Source organism: Leptinotarsa decemlineata, unplaced genomic scaffold (assembly GCF_025532065.1).
Source record: "Leptinotarsa decemlineata unplaced genomic scaffold, Ldec_3_MD MMD2_tig00026347_RagTag_RagTag, whole genome shotgun sequence".
Taxonomy (NCBI): domain Eukaryota; kingdom Metazoa; phylum Arthropoda; class Insecta; order Coleoptera; family Chrysomelidae; genus Leptinotarsa; species Leptinotarsa decemlineata.
Genome location: NW_027412698.1, coordinates 3550852 through 3563063, shown reverse-complemented (window position 1 = coordinate 3563063; position 12212 = coordinate 3550852). Strand labels below are relative to the sequence as shown.

General features: G+C 32.5%; 3 protein-coding genes across 4 annotated transcripts; 1 reads left to right on the top strand and 2 right to left on the bottom strand.

Moving 5' to 3' along the window:
• Nucleotides 1-312: 312 nt before the first annotated feature.
• On the bottom strand, nt 313-3130 carry LOC141486126 (uncharacterized). 2 transcript variants are annotated; one of them, XM_074183847.1, is made up of 3 exons: nt 1313-3130; nt 1032-1253; nt 313-974 (listed from the first exon to the last, which is right to left on the bottom strand). In XM_074183847.1, the coding sequence occupies exons 1-3, from the start codon at nt 1481-1483 to the stop codon at nt 327-329; spliced, it is 1041 nt and encodes a 346-aa protein (XP_074039948.1). In that variant the 5' UTR covers nt 1484-3130; the 3' UTR covers nt 313-326. The 2 variants fall into 2 exon arrangements, with proteins under 2 accessions (XP_074039948.1, XP_074039949.1); XM_074183848.1 differs by having other exon boundaries at nt 313-939.
• A 2822-nt stretch (nt 3131-5952) lies between these two features.
• LOC141486125 (uncharacterized) lies at nt 5953-11791 on the top strand. The gene is made up of 3 exons (XM_074183846.1): nt 5953-6739; nt 7591-8478; nt 10165-11791. The coding sequence occupies exons 1-2, from the start codon at nt 6317-6319 to the stop codon at nt 8419-8421; spliced, it is 1254 nt and encodes a 417-aa protein (XP_074039947.1). The 5' UTR covers nt 5953-6316; the 3' UTR covers nt 8422-8478; nt 10165-11791.
• On the bottom strand, nt 8446-9263 carry LOC141486130 (uncharacterized). The gene is made up of 3 exons (XM_074183852.1): nt 9053-9263; nt 8639-8806; nt 8446-8581 (listed from the first exon to the last, which is right to left on the bottom strand). Exons 1-3 carry the CDS (start codon nt 9261-9263, stop codon nt 8511-8513), a joined length of 450 nt encoding a protein of 149 aa, XP_074039953.1. The 3' UTR covers nt 8446-8510.
• Nucleotides 11792-12212: the final 421 nt, after the last annotated feature.

Genomic DNA, 12212 nt, shown 5'->3' with positions numbered 1-12212 from the left:
CTTTAAAGAAAGTTATTGATAACATAATATGAGAAGAGATATTTATGTAACAATTATTTAATTGAATCATGTTGAAAAAGGGATATGTCACAAATTGTCTGAATGTGTGGAGTTTAGTTATAACATTTCACATTATATTTCATTTCAATGATCGCAGCTGCTGTTTTGTTCAATATTTTATTTCTGACCGGGATATTATAAGATTATATCGTCATAGTTACGCTATCAATAAAGAGGGTCATAACCCCTTTGGGACATTATAGATTTTATAATTCCCTCTACCTTTCACAAGTAAAAATAAATAGAAATGAATACTGAACCATATTTTATTTATTCACGTCATTACAAATAATAAATGTACAATTTTGAAATGTTCCCTGAAAATTACTTCCGCCACTGGAAACAATTTCTTCTTTTGTATGGCTGGAGCTTCTGTTCACTACAGTCGAGGTACCTGCCTCTTCTGATGACAAAGTAGACAACATACGCGCCGTTTTATTTCTCAATTCGATGCTATCCTCCAAATACCCCTCCGCCACCGTGGAACTTTTCCAACCTCCGTGTCTTTTCAAGTTAGTCATAGTTGCTCCTGCATTGGCTAGAGCAGTAGCAGAAGTGCGACGAAGGCAATGTCCCGTATAGGAAGATGAGTTTGGCAATCCTAAATACATTGCGATTTTGCTGGGGATTTTCCCAAACATGTTTTTTCCAATTGGCTGAGATGTACATTTATTTTGTCGGAAGCTCAAAAAAAATCGTTCAATACCTTTAGGACGCAAAGACATATAAAGTCTTAATAAAGGCAAAGCGGAGAACTCTTTTTCATCCACAACTGTAAATTTCTTCGATACACCAGTTTTACTTTCCGGTACGTTCACTACCATAACGGAATCCCGGTCCTCTATATCCGATATCTTCATATTCAAAAGTTCCTGACTTCTGCATCCTCCAAAATAACCCATAATCAAAACAACCTATAACAAAAAAAAGGAAATAAATACACACAAAAAGGAAAATAAGAAAAAAATTACCTTATGCAATAAATGAATATCATTAGGAGCGTCCTTTAGGAATCTGATAACATCTTTAGGAGATAAAACAGCAGACTTTTTCGGCTTATAACTCTTACTCTTCCGTTTCAAAAAAGCCTGTAGTTCATTGAACTTGGTGATATCTCGTTTCTCATGTATAGTCACCATCGATTTTAGCATTGACCATTTAGTCCATAAAGAATTCGGACTATACGTTTCTGACTGAAACGAATAAACACAGTTACTACCAAATCTACCGAAAAACATAGAAAATTCCTTACCAGTTCTTGAAAATATGCCAGAAATACAGTTTCAGTGACATCTTTTGGCATAACATTTTTCCGTGTCAGCCAGTCCAGATATATCTTGTATTCTTTTTGGTATACGGCTTCACTTTTCGATGGAATTAATGATTCTCTTGCTTGTTCAGCTTTTTTCAAAATATCCTCCATTATATTTGGGGTAGAAAACACGTTTCAAGTTCTGTTTATAAACAAGTAACATAGCAACAACCTAGCAACAAGAAAACTCTACTATAATCAACGGTACCTGATTCAAATATACCGGAAAGGTAATGAATTGGTACATTTTTCCGTTTCAAAAATGAACAAAATTTTATTGAAATCGGTCAGAAATAAAATTATCTATGTACCACGGGAATTAATGAGCCTAAATAACCTCAGGCAATTGCTGTCCCTCGGGCCAGAGGCCCTCGGGACGCAAACTTTGCCATCGGTAATTAAGGCCCTCCTAATTCCCTTGATACATAAATAACTATTACATCATATTTTCCCTTCATACCTTTCATAAAAGTACATCATTATTCAATACGGGCTAATAGGTGCTAATATAATAAAAGGTGATAGTGGAAGAAAGGGGTAAAGTTGAACAACATTTTCTACAAATGCCTGATTCACAGAAAATTAACTTCATTAACTTCACCCTGTATTTCCTGATATTTCAATATCTGTGTAAGTGTCCTGCTTACACATGGAAATAATAAATACGATATCATTATTATAAACAGCCTCTTCTGAGAACATAATCAAAAAGAGGTGTATCTTTTAGAATCTTTCTTGTGAGACGGTTATAATGAAATGCCAGTAGGAATAAAAAAAAATTAATGGAAAAGTTGTTATCGAACAAAGGCTTATATTTAGGTATACATGCTAAGAATCGCACGTTAAAAGGTAAGATTTCGTTAATCCCTGTTCGCACAAGTTTCGACTTCTGAGGGCTGCCGTTTGTAGGGGAACGACAGCTGGTTAACAGAAAAACCAATTTTAACAAATACCATTTTAGTCTCAATTTATTCATTTGTATATAGGTGAACCCCAATTTTTGTTTACAATAAATTATATAACAAAGAAAGCTTGTACTGTAACCACTTATACTACTACTACTATAATTATTATAGACACATTTTTGTGTGTTGAATGAAGGACAATCAAAGTAATGAAAAAAATTTACATGAGCAAAGAGTGAGATTCTTAAAAATATTTTATTATCACAGAAGAAATTGATTTTATCAGAGTAGTTATTTTCAAGTCTCAACATTTCAGATAAAGGAGTATGATACCAATAGTTAGTTAAGTGATATGGTGTAATAAATAGCTTTATTTGTCTAATGGACCTCCGTAGAACGTTGGAAGTTATAAGGGAGATGAAACCAGATATAATTTTGAATAGATAAAATAATGATTTAGTGTAACTTCGATTCTGAAATCAGCATGAAATATTTCTAAAATCGAACTGAATGTATAAACCCATCCTGTATAATTTCGTAATAGTTAGTTTCCTGGCTTTGCCCTGATCATTTTCAGTAAAAATATTTGACTGCAACTGAGACAATCATATTCAGTTGCGTTGCGTAATCTTAGAGAATAAAGTTGATACTGAAATTAGTTTCAATGAATATCTTAGGAGTACTTCGTCAACGCCGCTGACTGTCGTAGTTGCAGTTGAAACGTTTGGAGTTTACCAAAGAAGACAACAGCAAAATCCGAAAACCAACCAAAACATTGAAGTCAGTCATGAAATCATACTACATGAGCTATTGAAAATTGTTGATGAATTTATAACTGGTTTTATTTTTCAGTTTGCAGTTGGATTATCCAGTGGAAAAAACTCCGTTTGAAACATGAACAACTGAAATACTTGAATTCCTATATTTAGTTCTGTGATCAGTTTTTTCAAAGAATATTTGATAAAGCTTCTGCCAAATATCTGATAAGGATTGTGTGATTATTTATATAGTTTTATTGATTTAATTAAATAACATTTATTGATCTAAAGGGTAAAACATGTTTTAGACAAGTAAATTGATGGATATATAGCCGTTACTATGTGGTAGAAGATCATCATGAAAAATTTAGATTTTAGACAAGATCTATTGTGAAATTGACGTGATAGTCATTTTTATAATAAAAATAGGCATTTTGATATTTTTTATTTCTCAGTGAAACTGCTCCTGAACTTCCACTAAACGTTTTTCCTAGTCCATCCTGTAGTATTCTACCCGATTTACACTCTGTCACAAAACATCCATTGGCAAATTCTAGCAGTATTCAACTAGAGAATATTCCTAACCCCATTTTGGTTTCAAATAATTGATGACATCCAGATTGAACCAAGATCATTTGGAGGTGATAATGTTCACATATCCATAACAATTCCAATCAACTTTGTTGATATCATTTTCAGCATTTTTGGGATGATGAGAGCTGCAGGTGGATGCAATACTCATCCCGAGTCAATTCAAGTTGGACAAATATTCCGCCTAATGTCCCTCTATTCTCTGATAAAACCGCCCAGGGAAAGTAATGTTAGTGGAGGAGAAATGATGAAATCCCTTCTTCATATTGGAGATCTGAAAGAAAAACAGCAAAAATTTATTTTCTATATTGAAATAGAAGAAACTATCTCCGAAATTGAAGAGGACTTCTCAGGTATTGATGAAGCTTTTGCTTATTTCTGTGAATATGTTGCAAAAAAAATTAAAGGCAACACCAAATGTGGAGAATGTGTGGATTCGATATTGGGAAGAGAAATGAAATATTCAATTCCCTCATAAGAAACAAGAGCAGAGGATTTTTAACATTACCATCACAAAAAATTAATAGCTTTCTTCATGATGTTGAAGCCACAATAATATCAGGTGTTTTTGAGAGGGAACTTAAAAGAAATTGCTTTCCAGTAATTTTAATCAAATTGTCAAATTTTTCTCCCAAAAATATTGTAGGTTGTGAACACCACAAGGAAGAATTGTCAAGAGAGGCACTGAGGGCATATTTGATCTCTAGATTGAATATCTGCTGTGCTAAAGAGCATAATGAAAGAGCCCTCGAAAATAAAAATTAAAAAAAATACAATTTTCTGTGAGTCAAATTTCGAAAAATCTGAAAATATCTGTTGAGATGTGATACTCTCATCAGCTGTATGTTTTTTTAAAATTTGATTGAATATTTTCAAAAAACTACCAGTATCATAATTGATGATCACATTGTTTGAAAAAAAAGAACTCTTTTACACACTCGATGTAAAAGGTTGTAGTAAGCAATTAAAGTATATCAGAAGACATTTTGTATTTGTATTCTAAAAGACACTAAACTACTTTCATGCAATCTGCAGAAATTCAACCATGGTGTTCTCTGAACATTACGGTATTTTACTTTTCGTGGGAACCTGAATATAAAAGAAATCCCATCACAAGGAAACTGGAAGTTAATTTACCACTGGTAAGGATATTAAATACAATTTCACCTCAGACTGATGAAAAACTAACTTAACTTTTGAACGGTTTGACGTAGAAACATGAAAAAAACGTTTGGGGGCTATTACCAATACTATTTTTTGAAAAAAAAAAACACTGTGATTGCTCGATAGATGGCTGGGGGAGGCACTTCAACTTTTTTCAAAATTTTAATTGGCATGGGGGTCAAGTGTCAAATTGGTCTATCAGTGATGACCTGCACATGCAATCATAGCAAAAAATATGACTCAATGAAATCAAATTAAAATAATAATAATAGAAGATATTTGAATTAAACTTTGTTCAATTTATGCTGGAACTGTAAATTTCAATAATTATAAATACGGAAATCTTATAAACTTTAATATACTTTTACAGACAATAAATAGTTCACATTCTTTCTGAACCAAAGAAGTTATTCAATACATCTGATGATCAACGGAAGGTAATTGGCCATCTTACATCTATTGTAAATTAATAAATTTTGCCTTGTAATTTCTCTCAAGTTATTTGCAGAACCCAAAGGCTTGCATGACGAGTTCAAGGTGGGACTGTAGTGCTACTTCTCTTGAGTGATTTTGTGTACTTAACGAGATGTGTATGTATAAGAAAATCAATGTCCTGATTCATGAGTAGAACTGCTAGGTGTGATACACATACATCCATAGTCACTATGAGTAGATGTATTTTGGTTGAATATCTATTAGAAAACAGCTGTGTTTCTACTCATTACATTGTTCTTCGTATATAAACCGCTTATTCCAAATTTTATGCATCAATGAGAAAACTTTTTTATTATTAATTAAAAAAAAAACGGTTAAAAGTTGGTGCTTATCAAAATGATCTCTTAACAGGTAATCGAAAAGTTCGACAAAGAATTCACTGGGAATATTTCTTTGTAATCTAGTGAATTATTCAGTTGTTTTTCCATTCCAATACCATACTAAAAACATGTATTCAGGTATATAATCTTTATACTTACCACCTGTTTTGCGGAATTCGTTCCGATAAACAACCAATGTCAACTACATAATAACATCTGCCAACATTTCTTGAGTTGAAATATCAAGAAATTACACGAAATTTCTTCAAAACTTTGCTTGGGTTGAAACTTCAACTAATAATTCACCAGAACTTGGACTCTTATCTTTCAATTTAATACTGACAATTCGTCAATAATACTTAAAACACAAAAAATTCATTAACTCACTTTTCAAGTTATCCTAAAAGCACAGTAGGTATGAAAAATGAATGTGGAATTAAATATAAATACAAATACACACTGTGTGGTCTTATGATTACAGTTTACTGTAATGACTGCTTGCGCCATCTGAAACGGCGTTGATCTCTGCTAATCAAGTTAGCCATAAATCCCTCATTTTATCCCAAACTTTTGCAGGTATGAGTAGATGCACCAGGGTTTTTAGACATCTTAGGCCCGGCAATATATATTTCGGCAATATTTACCTGCAACAGTGTGGCGCATGTAGTCAAAAATGTTTGTTTCGTAGACGAGCTACATAACCGGGCAACAATGGCTGACGACGAAATGATTCTTTTCGCGGCGGCTTATATTGTTTTAAAAGAAAACGAAAAGTTGAAGAAAAAAAAGAGAAGATTATGGATTCGACCTTACTTCAATAGGCGTGAAACTTTAGATAACTTGAGTCTAGAAATAAGTCTTGATAATAAGTTATTTAAAAACTTTTCAAGAATGTCAAAGAGTGACTATGAGTTTCTTTTAAACAAAATTGGACCAAAAATAAAAAGAAATGATACAAACATGAGAAAAGCAATACCTGTTACCACAAGATTGGCGATAACTCTACGGTTTTTAGCGACTGGTGATTCATATAAAAGCTTGATGTATTTGTTCAGAGTGTCAGATTCGTCAATTTCTGTTATTGTTCCAGAAGTTTGTGCAGCCTTAATAGAAGGATTGAAAGAATACATGAAGGTAAGTCAACATTGATTTATTAAGTAATAATAATAGTAAGTAAACAGTAATAATAATATAGTAATTGATAGTAAGAATTTGGACAAAGAATCACTCATCACATTGGTGGATAGTAGCCGACACAAGTGTCTCATAAACAGAATTTGTAGTAAACGCAGTTGGACCTGGAGAGGAATAGTGTTCATACTGATCACTGATAATGGGTTGGAAAGTATTTTGCGTTGCCTGGGTGTTTGAATGGGATATGTCTAAATATTGGCTTTGTGAAGTGCTAGCTCCGCTCCTACTATCGTCGTTAGGACTCTGTAACGGTGTAGTGGTAGACGAACATTGTTTTCTATACATTCCCATGTCACAGTCAAACAGAATTTGCATTATTTTCAGTTCTGCCTGAGCACAGGTGTGAGCATCATATTTGCTCAACTTGTTTGCTATATGCTCTCCAAAACCACTATATTCATTCCTTCTTTTTTCACCAGCATTACGTATTATCTGTTGAGCCCTTTTTAAAATTGGATCTGCAGTCGTAGAGCTCTTAGAGACACGTGCTTTTGTAGTGGGATGTGAGGATAGCAGAGAGTCCGATGTTTCTGAATCAACATATTCTTCTTGGTCAGCACTGTTGTCAGTGTCTGGGATTTCAGTCACCTGAAAATGCAAGAAATGCTAAATAATATAAAGAAAAAATTATCTAATTCAATTTCTTCATTAGATACAGAATTTAGATGAAATTACCCACTCAGTACAGAAAACTAAGTGAGAAAAAATAATTAAAAAGTTGCAGCAGGTTGATTTTCTTCAAAAAATTGTGTTTCTGAATTGGCGCAAATTTTAATTAATTTTTTTTTCAGATGCCCTCAAAAGTGACAGAGTGGAAACAAGTTGCGAAAGATTTCGAGGATCGTTGGAATTTTCCTCATTGTTTGGGTGCAATGGATGGAAAGCACATTGCAATTACTTGTCCACCGAACAGTGGTAGTCAATATTTTAATTATAAACAGTTTTTTAGCATAGTGCTATTTGCTGTAACAGATGCACGTTACAATTTTTTGAATGTACATGCTGACGTTCAAGGAAGAATATCCGATGGGGGAGTTTTTAGGCATACAGCTTTTGGGAAAGCACTCATGAGCCAAAATCTTAACATACCGCCTCCTGAATCCCTCCCTGGTCGAGTAATGTTAACACCATACGTTTTCCTGGCAGATGATGCATTTCCTTTAACCGTGAATATTTGTAAGCCCTATACTATAGATTTGAACATAGGGTCTCCTAAACGTGTATGTTACTACAGGATATCCAGGGCACGCCGAATTGTGGAAAACTCTTTTGGTATCTTGGCTTCAGTTTTCCGTATATTACACACAACTATTAATGTTGACTTAAAGCATGTACAAAGTATAGTTCTAGCTTGTGCATATTTGCATAATTTTCTGCGACGAAACACAACAACACAAGCTCTGTATTCACCACCTGGGTGCTTTGATTGTGAAGACATAGACGTTGGAACAGTAACACCAGGATCGTGGAGATTGGATGAGCAACACTTAGCAGATTTAAGAAAACTGGGGAGAAATGCAACCACAAGAGCAAAAGCAATGAGAGACGAGTTTATGAATTATTTTATGACAGAGCAGGGTCGAGTGGCATGGCAAGATAAATATTTAGCACAAAGAACTTGATATCTTTAACTTCAACTGATGTACTTGCTTGCTGATCTTCTACAAATAAAAATTAAGGTATATTCAAATATATGTCAGAAAATGGTTTTTCATGGTCCATAATCAAAACTCAGCTCACCATTTATATTTCTAGTGTTTGACTCTGCAACTTTTTCATTATCTGCAATAAACAATATATTATTGAACATTATATGTTTATAGTTCTAAAATAACATACCAATTCTTCTTTTTGGAGGAGATGGCAAGACACTTTCTTCTATCGACTCTTCACTGGAAGAAAGAACTTTTTGTATTCTCCTTCTTTTAGTCTCAGACTCAAATTCTGATGCTAAGTCGCTTGTAACCTCAGCAGTTCTTGCTTTTTGTCTGGCTTTCATATAGTCATCTGAAATGGCAATTGTAGTGGTAGAGTGTTTCATGATGATGTGTTGCATCATTTCAAAACTTTAAAGTTCCTATAATTGAATTTGATTCAATGAAGTACATAAGTTCCGATTTTTTTAAATTTTACACATTTTCACTATCAACTATAAAATCAAGAAGTCAATACTGAAATGTAATTTTTTTATATGTACCTCAGTGAAAATAAAATGTATACTCAGCAAAAAGTTTAAAAATGTTCTATACTTACCAAATGTGGCATTTCGAAAAACCTTTATTTTGTGTGTTGGCCAGCATGTGTTTAAGGGCTCACTTTTTCGAATAGCTGTTACCAATTTTGGGTGAGCCATAGATGGCCAGTGACAGATATTATTACCTTGTATCCAATTCGTTGGGACACCTTCAACGGAACTGTCTTCAAATTGAACCACAGTCCAAGTTTTATCAGCCATTGCTGACATATCTTAATAACTAAGCACTATAAACAATAATTTCAAGAAAACAATAATAATAGCAATAGAAAAGGACATGTGAAATTGAAAGTTCACTTTAATGCATACTCTGAAATAATAATGATTCTTACTGTAATACCTATATATATACCTACTACTTATATATGATGACTTATTGTACATTATTGTATTGTACATTATTGTACATTATAATTAATGAAAAATTACAGTTTTATTATTGCTGACATAAAAAAGTTCAACTTATAATATGGAGCAAGGGAAAAATTATAATGTCATTTTGACTTTCAAGTTTGATACATTTGTTTGAAGGTGATTGACAATGTTTCGTGATGAATTTCACTAGTTCGGACTTCCATTGTCTATTATATAAAATGATTTGAAATCCCTGAAACAAGTAAAAAAGAATAATTAAAAAAGAATAGTTGAAAATAACAATTATATTAAGCAACAATAAACCTGAAATGAAATGATAGTAAAATAACCTACAAGTAAAAATATAATAATTGAATAAATAAAAATTAAAGGAATGCAAAAAGAAAATAATAAAAATAAAAAAGTGTAGAGATTCCAAGTCACGTTAGTTCACGACGTTTCGATTGTTGGTATCTACAATCGTCTTCGGGTGATGACTGGGTGATGACCTAGTCATCACCCGAAGACGATTGTAGATACCAACAATCGAAATGTCGTGAACTAACGTGACTTGGAATCTCTACACTTTTTTATTTTTATTATTTTCTTTTTGCATTCCTTTAATTTTTATTTATTCAATTATTATATTTTTACTTGCAGGTTATTTTACTATCATTTCATTTCAGGTTTATTGTTGCTTAATATAATTGTTATTTTCAACTATTCTTTTTTAATTATTCTTTTTTACTTGTTTCAGGGATTTCAAATCATTTTATATAATAGACAATGGAAGTCCGAACTAGTGAAATTCATCACGAAACATTGTCAATCACCTTCAAACAAACGTTGAATACCTGGTACGGACCCGGAACCAGCGACTTATTCCGAGGATATCCCAGTCATCACCCGAAGACGATTGTAGATACCAACAATCGAAACGTCGTGAACTAACGTGACTTGGAATCTCTACACTTTTTTATTTTTATTATTTTCTTTTTGCATTCCTTTAATTTTTATTTATTCAATTATTATATTTTTACTTGTAGGTTATTTTACTATCATTTCATTTCAGGTTTATTGTTGCTTAATATAATTGTTATTTTCAACTATTCTTTTTTAATTATTCTTTTTTACTTGTTTCAGGGATTTCAAATCATTTTATATAATAGACAATGGAAGTCCGAACTAGTGAAATTCAAGTTTGATACACTTTCGATCAATATCACTTACATTAAACATTTTGAGTGGACCAATATCTGAATTAGTCAAGAAAATTCCTAATTCTGATGAGTTACAAGGTTGCTCATACAAATTTCTGAGCAATAAATATTGATTTCCAATCATTTTATATTCATTTTGATACATTACAATATTTTTTATATCAATAATATCTCCATTTTTAAGAGAACAACAGTTGTCTGGCAAAGCATTATGGAGAACAAAACTCTCAAAATTGACTTTTCTAAATTGATTTTGAACATTCATATTTAATGTCGGCCCATCTGAATGATTAACTGAGAAAATAGGATAATTGTTTGCAACATTTTCACTTTCCCTTGTTAATGTTTGCTTCTCGCTTTTTCTCTTTATTATTTGCGAGAGAGGTTTATCACTTTTTCTAAGGGATTTCAAGATTGATTGCAAGAAGTTTTCAAATGGAAATGCACCAAAAACATCAACAATTCCATGTTTTCATACATCATTTACAAGATGCAATAAATTATGTATGTTATGTGACATATTTTGTCTACCATATAAAATTTTAAATGTTTCTACAAAATATACAAGAAGTGATTCAGCATAATCAATGGAATTAATACAATTTGGATTTGATAAAATTGTCATGGCAACATGCAATGTGATAAAATTCAAATACTTGTCTCTGTTGAGTACGTTTTTTAATACTACTGGCCCCGTATAAAATAGAAATTGCCGAAATTCTGTTGCCTTCCATCTTTTTACCTCTCCTAAACCTCTTGGTTTTCTATTGAACTCTAGAGGCATATATTTAGAAATGTTTGTCAATGACTCAGATATATTAGCAACATCACTAGAAGAAATTTTGGTAGATGGCTTTCCGCAGCACCACAAGGACAAGATTAGTTTTTTAACAACCCCAAGACAGATAAGGTGCATATAATCCAATGGAAAACCATCAACCATACTGAAATTTGGGATATTTTCAATTATTGAAGTGCCAGTATGATGCTCTATTTGTACCTTAGTACGAAACCCTTCATCAGTTCTCAACTGGAGGTTTTTTATTTCGGGAAAATATACTCTACCATCAACAAAATCACCCTCAACATGGCATTTTGTACATGAAAAATATCCAGTATGTCCTTTAGTATATTTAATAAATGATTTGGCTGGCGCATCACAAATGAAGGACTTAATTTTAACCGTGCAAAACTGACCATTTATATATATACCATATATATACCCAAAGATGCCAGTTGGCATCTTTGGGTTTTTCATAACCATGGTATATGCCAATCATATCGACAGTTTTATTTTTAGATAACCTACATAATATAGGGTACACTTGACTGCTGGAGCTCTTTGATAAAGGCAGTCCATCAATATTGAGAATGATTTCTAGTGCCTTTGTATGTTTCAAGTAGGAAGACTGAATCACAAGATTTTCAATGCAAGTTTTCAATCCGAAATGATAATATTTGCCAGAATCAACAGATTTCAATTCAATGTTTCGATATGTTCCCAACAGAGTTCTGGCATCTGAAGGCAATTCAGGATTACATTGCTTCATTATAATTAATAAGTCATTTATAGCAGTATGTGCTA